This window comes from Hakea prostrata, chromosome 2, assembly GCF_041222555.1.
Source record: "Hakea prostrata isolate BN-2017 chromosome 2, UWA_Hpros_2, whole genome shotgun sequence".
NCBI classification, from domain to species: domain Eukaryota; kingdom Viridiplantae; phylum Streptophyta; class Magnoliopsida; order Proteales; family Proteaceae; genus Hakea; species Hakea prostrata.
In genome coordinates this window covers 66,605,604-66,620,571 of record NC_142601.1, presented here as the reverse complement: position 1 = coordinate 66,620,571, position 14,968 = coordinate 66,605,604, and the positions used below count along the sequence as shown (strand labels likewise).

The window sequence follows — 14,968 nt, the reverse complement described above, 5'->3', positions numbered from 1 at the left end:
GTGAATAACACATTACTCTCAAAGGTTGGTTTTTTTTTTTTTTTTTTTTTTAATTTCCTTGTGTTTTTTACCACTACACCCAAAAAAATTGACTTTAGTCGTTCGTGTAATTGTTTGATACAGTTAAATAAAGATAGACTATAATCAAACAAAAAAATAATAATAAATAAGACAAGTTGACTCTTGAAAAAGACCTTAATACTCTTACTATACAACACATTACATTGGTATTGGTTTTGGTATGAAACCTAACTTGGAAAAAAAGAAAATTTATTCTAATGAGATAAGATCTTTGGTTAAGATTATTAATGCCGGCACACAAGAGTCAAAAGAGATATCTGCAACAAGTGGAAAATTTATGACTGAAAAATATGAAGCATCTGATCCTGAGGGACCTGAACCCTGCATCTGGTCCTTTAATTGTTTGGGTACCACCATTGCAGAATTTGGGTAATGGACCACATATGTCATTCATTCTCTTTTCTGGGTAAACATTGATTATTGTTTTGACTATTACAAACACAGATTTAACAGCTAAAAGGGACATTTTATCATTAGAGTTAGTTGAAAAATAAATTTATGCACCTTTTTCTTAATCATGAGAGTCAACTTCATAAACATGACAGTTAATTGAAGTCTTCTAATCTAAGTTCGTGGCTTAGCAGGATTTGTTTTTCTCATGAAAGATAAAAAGAAGGCAAAGGATGCGTTCTATTTGGTTACTTTTATTTGCTGCTACATTTGGAGGTCAAAAACTACATGATTTTCAAGAAGGAAAATTGGTCCCCTGTGATATGATCTGAACAGGAAAAAAAAGCTTACTTTGAATTTATGGATGCTTCTATTAGAAACTCCAGTTTGCAGATGTACCCCATTAATCTCAATTCAACTGTTTTCGTAAATTGTGAAGCAGCTTGATGTTGAAATTCAAAAAGAGAAGTCCATGGCCATCCTCTCTCAACTGTTTCAGCTGCTAATATTTTAGTGGAGTCCAATTCCTTGGAGTTGTTCCAAGCTTATCTGCGAGAAGACTAATCTTCCTCCTGAGACCTAAAACATCTTTAACATTCTGCACCTACAGGGGTATTTTATTTCATGTTCCAAGGTCCTCCAATTATGTCACGGAGTCGGATTGCTTCCCCACATACCTCTCCTTAGCTTCTGCATCTCTATAGTGTAGATAACACTAGTGACTTTTTAATCCAATGGATTTCAAAAAATAAAAATCCCTTACCCTTCTGGAGATTGAAAGACTCTGATAACCAGCAGGAGTATCAACCAACACCACTACTGATTGACTTTTTATTTGACACCCTTGGTTACATTCTCACAAATCCAGCCTCGTTGAGGCTGAGAATGAATCCTTTGGTTTCATCTTCTCCAAGTCACTGAACACAAGTGCAATGAAAATTGTGTAAACTCAAGGAAGTCCTTCAAAACAAACCAACCATTCGAAGGTCAAAACAACCTTAAGAGTATGTAAATTCTGATGTTAGGAACATGAACCATATAACAACAATTGAATGGGCAAATAAACTACAGCAGTTTATAAAGTGTTAAAGATATTATTCCATCAGATTATATCAAGGAAGTTAAAACTGAATGGGCATCTGAATCTGACCTCTTCAGTTCTTATTTGGCACAAATTTGGCAAGCCTTTCAATATGCTCATATACAAGGTCCCCTTCTGCAAGCAAATTCACTATCAAAGATACAGTCCCTGCATCAGGTAAGAAATATCTCTGAGACATCTCATTTAGAAGCTCGAATGCCTTCTTGGTCTCTTTATTTTGAAGAAATCCCTGGACCAAGATGTTATAAGTCACATCGTTTGGAGGACAACCCTTTTCTTCCAATTTCAAGAACAAATCCCAAGCTTTGCTCAACAAGCCCATTTTGCATAGTCCCTTGATCATTATGCTATATGTTATAATATTAGGCTTCAAACCTGTGGAAGTGATAGAGTTGAATAATTCTTCAGCCTCTTTTGGCATGCATGTCTGCCACATTCCGTCGAGAAGGATATTGAAAGTGAGAATATTAAAGTGTTCAGATTCCATTTCATGAAACAGTTTCAGTGCATCCCCAATATTTTTGCTTTTGCACAGCCCGTTCATCAATATTGAATAGGTGTATTGATCTGGCTTCTGCCCATGAACTTTCATTTCTTTGAAGATCTTCTTTGCATTCCCAACCTGACTTGAAAGACAAAAACCTTGAATAAGAGAAGTATAAGTAATGGTGTCAAGGATTATTCCTTCGTGGCGCATTTCTTTAAAGAGCTGGGAGGCTTCACCCATCCTCTTGCACTTGCAATAGCCATTAATTAGTGAAGTATAGGTAATGGTATCGGGCTTATATCCCCACTTCATCATGGAAGTAAAGAACTTCATTGCCTCGTCCATTCGGCCCAGTAAACAATATCCATCTACCAATGCATTGCATGTGATTAAATCGGGCTCCACACCCTTTTGAATCATTGAATAAGAGAGCTTATGAGCTTCTTTAGCCTTCCCTTCTTTACAAAGAGCAGCAACCAATGTATTGAAAGTAACAATATTTGGTGAAATTCCCCCTTCTTGCATCTCATTGAACAATGAAGTTGCTTCCTTCCATCGTCCTAAATTGCATAGCCCTTGAATTAAGCTAGTGTATGTAAATATTGTAGGCAACACACCTCTTTGAATCATTACATCGAACAGGGCATGTGCTTCCTGAAGCCTCCCTCCTCTGCTAAGACTGTCGATCATAATTGTGAAGGTAACAGTGTTGGGCTCGATTCCATTACTTATCATCTCATCAAATATGCTTGCCGCTTCTTTCCACAGCTCAAAATTGCAAAGGCCATGAATCAGAGAGCTGTAAGTAACCACATTAGGTGAGATGCCTCTATCCTTCATTTCTGCAAATAAATTCATGGCTTCATTTACAAACCCTTCTTTGGAGACACCGTAGATGATCATGCTATACATCATTAAGTCCGGATTACAACCACCATTCTGCACATTTTCTCTGAACAACTCAAGGGCCTTCACTGCATTTCCACTCTTGCAAAGCCCATTAATTATAGTCCCATAAGTAACCTCATCACTTGGATACCCCAACTCAACTATTTTGCTTAAGAACTCTAATGCATGATCTATTTCGTTCTTCGAACAGAGCCCTCGAATCAAAGTGCTTAATGTGACAGCATTTGGTTCATAACCACGTTTCAAGATGCTTCCCAATACAGAGAAACCAAATTCCACTCGACCCAAATGGCAGAAACAATTGATTAATACACTCAAAGTATGCATATTTGGTGTAATTCCAAAGAAGCGCATCTGTTTAAACAGGGAGAGCACAGTATTGTAGTGTTTCATCTTGGAAATGGCCCCTAAAAGTTGATTAAACACCCAAATTGCTGGGAAAGGTTTCGTTTGCAGCAGGCAATCGAAGAAACCCAAAGCATCATCAAGAGTCTCAAAGGGGCCTACCCGCGGATATTGTGTTCTGATGGTTTTATCAGCAGAAGTACCAAAATGATGACGAGATACAAGTAGTGAAGGAAGAGATAGACGAAGAAGAGGATTAGGATTATTGCCCTTCTGATTTAGATAAACAAGGAAAGCAGCTGGCCTCGTCAACCTCCACCCCATTACACCTGGGTTTCAGTTGATCATTTCGATGGTTCCTCGTTGAACTCTGCGCATCGCAGGTGAACTGTAAACGATGCGCTGCTTGCTTGATTCTCTTAGCGTGAGCAGATGAAAGGACTATGAAGGATTAAAATGCAGAAAAATAATTAGGGTAATAAACGGTTACATGGCCCCGTACACCATTTTTGACTCTCCCCAGTTGGGAACTGCGCTAGCCTACTTAGAGCTGGGCCAGCTGGCGGTGAAAGAAATTGAAATATGATTGAACATTTGAACCTTTGCTCTACATGCCCAACATAGATATCCGTAGTTGTAATTTCTAACTTTCTAATGAAGCTTTGCTTAATCATATAACAAAAAAAAACAAAAAGTCCAGCAAAATACGTGAAAGAAATTGTTGAATTGAAGCACTTGTAGGTTCGAGGTCAAGGCATTAAAATGACCTCTCCATAAAAGATTGGTAAGATGAGACTACATAAAAAAATTTGCCCCCTCAACTCTGCTTGCACAAAAGCCTTGGTTGCAGAGGCCCCAGACTCTCAACATCAGATACAACAATAATCCCAATAGCACAGAAATACTGGATTTCTTGTCTGAATATTGATGATAGTGTTTATTCGTCAACTAAAGTTGCTCTAAACCGTGTTACAACTTGCCTTACATGACCAAATTTTAAACAAGAACTGGCTGTCTCGCAAGCTCCTGGCGGCCTTGTTACTTGGTTACGCATACAGGCACGTATGAATTCATGACAGTTATCTGAGCTATAAGTCCGTTCTTGGGCTCCAAACACGACTTCTAATGGCTTTCATGTGGAACTAGATAAAACATTTGACAGCATGCATTGATAAATTCCAGCAATGGTACCTAAAGAAATGAAATCAAATGATCATTGCAAAGGTACCTGTATAAGTGAAGCACAGACCGACGTAGTGCATGCTGCGCAATAGTTAGACAACAATGAATGAGAATATCTATAGTAGTCCGTTTACATGTATTGCTTGACACAACACACTAGGGAGATTAGAATGCACTAGTCATTAGAATGTTCATATATTGCCAGGCAAATTTGCCTTGCACTTGCATCAATAATATATGACATGCAGGAAAACTTCAATTGCTGAATCGTAGAAGCAGTGATCTCAAGCAACTTAAGCATCTCAATCTAGCTCCCGTGCTCTTTAAATAAGTTATGCACCCTACAGGGCAGATAGATACATCAATCCCAACATCTTGAATGTCTCTATTGTTTTTTCTCCAGGCTTTACCACCATGGGCACAAAGCAGCTCCTAAAAGAACATGAAAGGCATCTTGTTGTTGAACTCTTATCAGAAATTAACGTTCGAATGAATGATGCAGAATGAGTAACTTGACGAGATGGTAGCTTGGGAATGATCTAAGATCTCAGAACCAAACTCAAGCAGGTTTCAGGTTCAGAAAGGAATCATACACTGTTATCATCATTTTAACCTCCTGGCTTTAAACGTACAAGTTTAATGCATTGGCCCCTGATAAAAAAATCTGAAAGCCAAAGAATAGCCTCAGATGGACTTTTGGGAGTTCTAAAATTTAAAACTGTGAAAATTAACAATCATAAAGAAGAAAGGAAATGCAAATAGTTTCAGAGACATTAACCTACTACAGGCCCAATTCAAGTCTTTAACCAGCAATGGTTCATTATTGATTTTATTAGAAAAGGATAAAAATAAAATCATTTCATGTAGAAGCCATTGATGGTCAAGAATCTTTTTGACTAACCTTGGCAATGCACCAGTTCAATGGGACCTTCTAACATCTTTCGCCTAGTTTTCTCATCACGCTTTATTCCCATTTACTTCTAATGGGTTGTGTCCAAAACCAACACCACAGTACCACTCAAGCCTAGCAGCAAGCAGGCATAGTAGCAAGGGCTAGTCAACCAGAAGGCCTAGCAGCAATAGGGTTTCTTTTAGTCTCCCCAGCTAGAGGACTAAACCATCTCATCGATGTTTTCAATGGTCCCTTTGCTTGCGGGAACTTTTGTAAACATTCCTGCAGGTCAAAAATGTCAACAGCACCAACCATGTTAGTGATGCTCACTCTCATTTCCAAAAAATGGGAGGCCAGCAGATCATCATCTCCCTTTAATGTTTGTGGGTGACACTAATGCATCGATTTGGTCATGTACCAAGCTATAGACATCATACCTTGTTGAGTTCAATCCATCATGTAGTTGTGGCTTGAATGCCCTCGGGAAGCACTTTCTTTTTAGCCCTTCTCTTGTTGCTCCGTAGATTTTAATCGATGTGTGTATCCTCCAGAGTCTCCTTTTCATGGTTCCTTCACCAATCACGAGCAGGACAGATCAACCTAGCTTGAGTCAGTTGAAACTTTTGTTGCAAAAGCAATCATCTAAAGCCTCCAAACAACATAACTAATTACAAAATACAAGGTCTAGGCATCCATTGTATTCCTTCAATACATATTAACCAATTATCCTATGATGTAATCCGACCACAACAGTTAGAAGTACCTACCTCAAACTAAGCAAGCATAGGATCATCAAAAGAGGGTTGTGGCACTGGTATCGATAGTTGAATAATGATAATTGATGGTTCTCTGAAGTTCCTTGTAAAATTATTGGTTTAAAGTAACTAGGTGCATTATCATGAAGCCTACAACTGCAAAAAAAAAAAGGGAGGTTCCACATGTTATCATTTAGACATGTTCCAGTAAGTTATGCAAGTGCCTTAATGCCTGCTACTAAAGGCCATACCTGGTTCACAAGGCTCCCACTTTAGCCGGCATCTGAGGAGGATCAGATGTACACAGATTTACCCCTGTTTTCAAAGAGGCTGTTTCCAAAACTTAAAACCTGTGATAAAGCGTTCGCCAAGTGAGCACTTACACGACGCACCAAGCATGACCTTACCCGATGTTAGCTGGTGTTTCACCTCTCAAACTGTTAGGGAAGGGCAAGACAAATGTATACATCAACACTCAATTATTGGTTCAATTATCAGTAGTGTTAAGGGGTTTGGTAGGGTTGTGAGCCACTGTTGACCATGCTTTGATATCAGTTGATGAGGATTGCTGTTTTGAAAAGACATCTAAAGAAAACCCACTAGAGAAACCAGAATCATGGTAAGAATACGGAAAATATTGACAGAAACAGAGTTCACAATACTGAAATGATTCATTCAGCTGATAGGGCTGTAACGTGTGGAGGTCAAAATGGTAGGCCAGGTTATTAAATGAGGCAACCTGTAACAAAAGAAAGTCAAGAAATACGCAGTACCTGCACAGGACAATCACGAGGAGAGAAACAAATTCATGTTGGAAGACAACGTTTACTGTGACATAAGCATCATTCCTTATTTATAAAGCTGGAAGGAAGAAACTTTACAAATACCCTTATACTAAATATATAAGCAAATAAGCGCAAAAAGCTTAACACTACAGCAGACAATAAAGACAATAAACATCAACCTAACCCTACAATAGATAACATGGAGAACAGATAGTATATGGGAAAGAGCAAATTTACAACGGTAAGATTGAAAGAACAAGCAGTTACAGAAAATAGAGACTAAGAACATACCAAAATTAGTAACTCAAAGAAGAAGCAATAACTCACGATCTACTAGACAAAATACTAACAAATTCAGATCAGAGACAGAGGATAGGAAGATAAGAGAAGATGAAAAATATAAGCCCATCCAATGGCTGGATTGGGTGAAACAATATGACATTTACTGTTGGTATAGGATAAAACCAGAAACTGAAGGAGAAGCAAAACAGAAAATACTATTGCATGTAAAAAATACCTAAGTTATAGATAATAAAGACAACACAGAAGGGAATAGGGGCCAACAAAGGATGACCATGATAGGGAGATAAAGGCTATTGGAAACTAACAGAACAGAAGGAAAGAAGAATAAAGAATTAAAGATAAAGAAAGACAATGAAAAAAGAGTAGAGGGCATATGGCTTGGCATCACCAAACCTAGGTGAGCCTCATCACTAACTAATGTTCAGAATGACCCCCTTAGGGTCTGTGACTGAATTACCGCAACAGCAAAAACTCATAAAAGAGTGTAAGTTTGTTCATCCCAGACAGTGGGCAGCATGCCTTTGTCTTTTGTTTATAATAGCAATCAACTCAGTACAAAATACTAACCTCTCACATGTGGAGAAGGTTTACAAGATACCAAAATGAAATCCAAGGCCTGCATACAGAAATAGAGCATAAAAAAAATAGAAACCACCATTTGGCTCATTAAAAAACTAGAAACTTAAGATACTAGTGCCACAGATCGATTAATCTTCATTCCGCACATGCAAGCTTCAATGAGGCCCACACAAGAAATAACCAATGCCATACACAAGCCTATTCTTCCCCCACATGCAAGCCTGGCCTAAGGCTGGCTAAGTCAAGCATCAGAACTAGAACCTTGGCTTGCTTTATGAGTCAGGTTCTGGCTGACATTAATGTTGGAATGCTTACTTATTCTTCCCAAGTTGGGTTTACCTAGAAGGTTCTTTCTATTGATTCATTTACAAATATTTCTTATCTTAGTAATAACAGTCCTTGCTTTATAATTCCTTCCATCTAGAGACATAATTTGTTCCACTAACATCAATACCAGTCTGCTGAAAGCCTGAAATTCTAGAATTCCCTTGGATTAGTATCTTTTATCGATGGCATTCATGTCTTTTCTGAACCTTTGAATGTCTCCTGATCTATTTCTTTCCCTGGATAGGGGACTCGAATGTTTCTGACTACGTTTGCTTAATAAAGCTTGCAACAACTCAATTCTGGATGAGGTAAAGCAGATTAAGCAGCTAGCAATTAAGAATGAGTGAATCTTACAGCTGCAACATTATCTGGGTCTAATCTTGGTTCTGTTTCAGTTCAGAAGGATCTCTGTCAGTTAAAATTTCCACCTATTTTACTTCCAGCTATTTGCTTTTGCTCCTGAGAAGACATTAAGTTGATTTATCAATAAAAGTAAATTCATTTAAGCTCTAGAATTTTTTGCACGTGCCACTAAATGTGGGGGTCAATTTTTTCATCCTAAGCTCTTGTGCAGGTCAATATAAGTCATTACACCTTACAAGGATTCAGATCTAATAACATCGCTTGATGTTTTGTTTTAAAAGGATTCTCTGCATTTCATTTTCTCAAAAGGATTTTAGGCTTTTCAAATACTATTCTTTGTATTAAAGCAAAACAAGCCAAGAATTACTCCTTGTCCATTTAATGTTAACGTAAACCGCTTAAAAGGTAAATACAAGAATAAAACTAGTCAATTACGCAATTAGACCACTTCATTTATTTATGGGCATGGATCTCCAACACTAAATCAATAGTGGAACTGATGAAAGTTACAACAACAACGTGGGCGGCAGACACAATCAGAAATAAGAAAGCACAGCCTGGCAGGAAGGAACCCCACATTGCTGCATGGGGATCTTATTCCTTTCATTATACATTCAGTAAATTAGACAACCATTTCCACCAATAGCATAGGGAAAATCTTTTGAAGTGAACAATTGTAATTTTATGACTTAAATCAACCACAATTGATTTAAGAGCCATAACAATTTCTAAAGAAGATGTCGTCTGACACTCATTCTTCCAGTCAAACTTGGAGTGTGAAGGAAATCCAGCCAAATTTTGAAATACCTTTATATTTATGCCCTGTAAATCTCTAAACAAGTTCATTAAACAATTGGGTTTTTGGCTAACCCTGGTGAGAAATATTTAAGTTCACCTTCTTTTATCTCCCATCAATCACACTTATACAATTGCATGTGCAATGCAACCAAAACAGCATCAACAAGCCCAAAACCTTAAAAAGGGGCATGCAAATCCAGAACCATGTGCACCCCTCCAATATTCTATAAACAAATCAAAATTGATAAAAAGAAATACACTAGAGGCTTCCTACCTTAAATTAAACCCCATTCATAGAGAAAGTTCTCACAAGAACCTCACTGCTTACATGAATGTTTGGAGCACCTTGAAGCTTGGGAAGAACCTTCAGTTGGATCATGGGTTTGACTTATGTAAGAATCTTTCAACAAGTTGAGGTTCTACTCCATTTGCCTGTAATGCACTTGTAGGTATCTCAGCACCCTTCAACCAAAAAGAGTATATAAATTACCTCAAGATGAAAATAAACAATAACAACAATGACTATGAAATAGAACAAAAAGAAAGAAATTAAAGCATGAAATTTACCACTGCATGAGAGTGAAATGCAAGAGGAGGGTAGGGATAAAAAATTTATAATGTCGCGGGAGGTTGCATCAAGTCAAGCTTCCTTGTCTTTGCCTGCTTCTCAATGCAGCTTTTTGAACACTCCCCACCTTTAGCACTCTCCCGCTTCTTAAGCTCTTTGGCTTTCATAAGATGGTTTTCTGAGTTCTCCAACTGATTATCTTGTTCATTTCTTACACATACAGACGAGGAGGATACATGAACTCCTAGACTATCTCGGTCTGCACTTGATTGGCTCCTCAAAATGGCTTCAACATTTTTGCTTAGTTCACTTGAAGCGTTTGCCACGAGCAAAAATGCTTCCTCACATTCAGCTGCTCGGCATGCAAGCTTCACCAAATTATGGCACAAGGTCCTATATTGAGCTGCAACTTTCAAGTCACCTTCTACTTTAACATCACATGGAGTGACATCATGCACAGTCCCATCCCTAGCATCTCTTGTCCAACGATTGAGGATGTAATGATTTGGAATCAACTTAATATCCATCACATCTAGTACTTTTAAAGCATGGCTGCAGAGAATTCCATATGTCTCAAACTTCCTACAATTGCAACAAACAGTATGCTCCACATGATTTCCTATAACTTTACGCATCTCATTTTGACCATAGATTGCAACCAAGTACGCACGTGTGAAACCAACCTCACTACGCTCTAAAATGAAAGCTCCTTGGTACTCTTCATACTCCTTTTGGAACTCCTCAAATATAAAGGGGGTATAAATATCTCCTGCTTGTATCAGCATAGGTGCTCTCATCTTTAATTTTGGCAATTTTTGCCTCGACTCATACTCAGATTCCAACTCTTTGAACCGCTTTAAACTAATCTTCTTTTCAAAGTGTTTAAACAATTCCATCAAGTCGCAGTCAGATTTCAAGAAATTCCTGAGATCTGAGCTGAAACTTTCACAGAGCTGTGTATTCCTCATTCCCACAGTATAAATCCTCTTCATATATGGGGAGGCCCAACTCTCCTTGGTCTTTGATATATAATTCAGCCAAGGATGCTCTCGAAGGTCATACTTATCAAGTAATTGATCCCAAGCAATACAAAACTCCTCCTCCTCTTCGAATTGATAAAGACATGCGTTGAAGTCAGCCCAAAACTCATGTTTAGAATCAAAACGAAGACCTAAATTTGTTCTCGCATTTTGGTTCATATGCCAAGTACAAATCCCATGGCATGTTTCTGGCATCACCAATGAGATAGCTTTTGCCATTGCTGGATCCTGGTCAGTAAAGATGGTCGTAGGCTTCTTCCCTGACATTGCATCAAACAATGTCTCGAACAACCACTGGAAGGAGTCAACAGTTTCATCATATAGCAGTGCAGCTCCGAAGACAACAGTCTCCCTGTGGTTATTAAACCCGAAAAAAACTCCTAGTGGCCGAAACTCTTTGTCAACTCCATAAAACATATTGAAACCCACTACATCACCGAAGAAACCATAATCAACAATCATTTTCGAATCAGCCCAGAAGATATTTGCTATTTGCTCAACAACATCCAATTGCACCGCATAATAAAAGGAGACATCTTCCTTTGCTTTGTTTTGGAAATACCTTAACAAACTACCTGCTTCCCCATACTCCATGTCACGCTGTCTTTTAGTTTTAAGGTAGTTACTTATACCTTGTCCCACGAAACCAAGATCTTCCCCCCTACTTGGTTGCTTACCTCTCAACCCATATGCAGATGTTACTTCAGCAGATTGAGGATTGGAGATCTTTTGTGATGGCATCATATGAGCACATGCTGAAACATGAAGAGGGTGGTTATGACTAGCATCAAAGCTGGAAACCTGATATTTATGGTTCCCTTTCTTTAGTGTGATAATCATATGTGCACCACAACCAGTTCTCGTCTCCACTCGAGGATTCTTTGTCAGATCATCTCGTCTGTCCTTGCACCGAAAACCCTCTTTACAACACACGAACTTCCTAGAAGTTATTTGTCCTGTTTTCCTACTCTTATTCACATACTCCCTTCTTACACTAAATCCGGTCATCCCAGCATAGACATTGTAAAAATCATAAGCAGAAACCTCTGAATCAAACTCTAATCTCACCCTGGGTATATAATCTATGAAGACACCATGGTGATGACCCTGTATGATTTGCTCAGATTGAACATTGCACTGTATGACTTGCTCAGGCTGGTTACTTTTCGACTCATCCATTCCCTTAAAGAATAAAAAACAATAATAAGATTCTATGGGTTTACAGGTTCACTTAGTCAAAAACTGTTCAAGGGATATCAAGAAATTATACACCAAGTTTTAATCAAGAATATGCAAAAACCTTTTTCATAATTTCCAAAGGGGGAAGGCTACATGTCAGTGAAGAGAAGGAGGAAGCCTGAATTTCTGCAATACGAGTTGAGAGGTTTTGCAGTTTCTGACAAGAGAGAGCTTGGGGCAGCTGCAATTTCTGGCAACAAAAAGTTGGGGGCGCTGCATTTCTGAGTTAAGGGAACCTGAATGTACAAAACAATAAATAAGGGCTAGCACTATTTGCTGGTGGCGCACCAATTTCAGGCAAGCTTACAAACCACAAAGAGAGAGAGAGCTTACCAGGTGGAGAAGAGTTTACTGCACAGCTGATTTGGGGGGATAGTAGTTCACTTGAGTTATCGCCGGAAAAGATGGAGGTCGAGGTTGAGACTTGCGAAGAAGCCGTGAAACAAAAATCGATCGACGGACTGATTTTTTTTATCTTATTTTTATTTTCTTTTTTATATTTTTGGTGAATTAAGGGTGTGTTTTTTTGTTGATAAACAAATTAAGGGTGTTTGGGGATTCACATCCTCTATAATTCATTTTCTTACAATTCCCTCCAAAAATTGTGCCATGTGGCATTAAGTAATCAAACAGTCTCCCAATTCAAACTATAGTTTAAAAAATTCAAATTTATGGGTGAGTTTAAATAAAATTCAAATTTAATTTAAATTAGGTAACCTTGTATTACTTAATGCCATATGGCACAACTCTTGTAGATAAAGGAATTACAAATGATGTGAATCCTTGTTTTGGCACCAATATATTTTTTAACAATTAATTTTGATGTGTTACATGTGTCCCAACATCACATCAAAAGATTGAGATATATTTACAAATTACATCGTTTTTTTAATTTAATCACAACTTTTTTATATAAGTTATAAATAAATTTCAACTTTTGATAAAATGTTGAGACACATGTCATATATCTACAACGAAATTAATTGAATAAATTTCCTTGTTTTGAGGGGTTCGAATTGAATTTTCGATTCTTAGCCTTCAAAGGGTTAGAATTTTTGTCCACATCAGCGTGGTAAAATGGTAAACATATCATTTAGCAGTAGACCTGTAAACGGATCGGATTCGGCTCGGATAGTGGTGTATCCGAATTCGAATCCGATAAGGAAATCCAATATTCGAATTCGATCCGATATCCGACGGATATTTTTTAAGGGTATCCGAATTCGAATCCGTGACTCCGTCGGATATCCGATTATTATCGGATCCACAAAACTATCCGATTACTGCTTGCCATTTTTCAAGTTCCGGTGACTACGATCTGAAGAACTTGAGTTTTGGTGAAGTGGTGAATGATCGTCCGCTTTGAGGGTTGACCCATCAAGCATAGCCAGAGCACCGTCGCCATTTTCAATGTATTCAAAGAGGATTTAATAGACGAAGATCGCCGGCTTTGAGAGCACCCAACAAGAACAGCCAGACCACCGTCGGCGCTTTAAGATGAATTCAAAGACAGACAAAGCAACATTCTTACGGGCGCAGTATGAAGCACAAGAGCCCATGAAACGCGAGAATAGTAAGAGTTTGATGAGGAATCGCCAACATGTACCCGAAGATGCAAAGCCATGCTCTTACTTACAAACGCCCGTAAGGTGGTTGTTGCATTTGTTACCGCTGCCGCTGGTCGACGGAAAGGGTTGAAAGAAGAGCTTTCACCGTTTCGAATTTTTTAGCAAGGCTGTTTCAAATCTTCCCAACCCAAGAAGAGATAAAAGGAGACGAAAGGAGATACTGCAACTCTGCAAGTCTCGCAGCCCACAGTCTCCTTAAACAAAGTGTGTCTACAGTGATTATATTAAAATTTTATTTTTTAAAATTTTGGAAAATAACAGCCATTGATGCTCGTGAAGTCACTCGAGATTATAATATTGATTTTTTAATTAAATTATATACTGATGTGACAAGTGATTCTGCTAATGCTTACCATGAAAAATAGTATTTTATAATTTTTTAAAACCCAGCCATTGATGCTCGTGAAGTCTGTTGAGCTTATCGAAAAATATTAATTTTTTTAATTAAAGTCATTTAATGATGTGACAAGTGATTGTATAGAAGAGATTTAAAATACGTGCAAAAATAGATAGCAACTTTCCCCAAATTCCAAAACATCTTTATTAATTAAACTCATAAAAATATATTTTTTTATGATAAACGGATAATATCATATCCGGATATTATCCGGTCCGTTTAGCATATATCCGAATCCGAATCCGTTTAGTTATCGGACGGATACGGATATTTTCCGGTAAGAAAATATTCGGATTCGAACTCTCTTAAACGAATGCGAATGCGAATTCGGAGACGGATTTCGGTTATCCATTTACAGGTCTATTTAGCAGCTTTCCAGTTTTCATCACCTTTGTACTGAATCAAAAAGAAAAACTTTTCCGTTGCACCGCTAATACATGTTTGTAACTTTCTTTATTTTTTCTCCTATAAAATTCGAGTCTGCATGACTCTGTGTTCGACTGCTATTGACCACAAATTACAATAGCACTCCCACAAAGTTAGGGTGATACGATGGATTTTTATTTTATTTTTATAAGAAATATACTTTACTGATTCAACATAAATCCTCTAGGAAGTTTACACATAAGGGAGTCAAAGAGAATGACCCAATATAGAAAGGAGTGGGGGGGTGATGGGGGGGGGGAGGGGGGGGGGAATGTAGATACACACAGTTCTCTTGAGATATCGCAACATTTTTGAACAACATAAATAGTTACAGTATATGAGAAACATATGAACATGGTTAATGTAAGAACA

The 14,968-nt window shown here is 37.9% G+C and overlaps 2 protein-coding genes across 2 annotated transcripts; both read right to left on the bottom strand.

Moving 5' to 3' along the window:
- Positions 1 to 112: 112 nt before the first annotated feature.
- LOC149025804 (uncharacterized) lies at positions 113 to 3,822 on the bottom strand. The gene is made up of 2 exons (XM_089146008.1): positions 1,622 to 3,822; positions 113 to 1,388 (listed from the first exon to the last, which is right to left on the bottom strand). Exon 1 carries the CDS (start codon positions 3,636 to 3,638, stop codon positions 1,626 to 1,628), a length of 2,013 nt encoding a protein of 670 aa, XP_089002134.1. The 5' UTR covers positions 3,639 to 3,822; the 3' UTR covers positions 113 to 1,388; positions 1,622 to 1,625.
- Positions 3,816 to 12,651, bottom strand: LOC149025803 (protein FAR1-RELATED SEQUENCE 5-like). Its single transcript, XM_089146007.1, has 9 exons — positions 12,479 to 12,651; positions 12,207 to 12,381; positions 9,866 to 12,088; positions 9,573 to 9,760; positions 6,395 to 7,847; positions 6,156 to 6,299; positions 5,826 to 5,958; positions 5,398 to 5,670; positions 3,816 to 5,147 (listed from the first exon to the last, which is right to left on the bottom strand). Exons 2-3 carry the CDS (start codon positions 12,213 to 12,215, stop codon positions 9,911 to 9,913), a joined length of 2,187 nt encoding a protein of 728 aa, XP_089002133.1. The 5' UTR covers positions 12,216 to 12,381; positions 12,479 to 12,651; the 3' UTR covers positions 3,816 to 5,147; positions 5,398 to 5,670; positions 5,826 to 5,958; positions 6,156 to 6,299; positions 6,395 to 7,847; positions 9,573 to 9,760; positions 9,866 to 9,910.
- Positions 12,652 to 14,968: the final 2,317 nt, after the last annotated feature.

Excerpts from the sequence above, each read along its gene's own strand:
- LOC149025804 (XM_089146008.1), bottom strand. The coding sequence starts at position 3,638 with ATGGGGTGGAGGTTGACGAGGCCAGCTGCTTTCCTTGTTTATCTAAAT.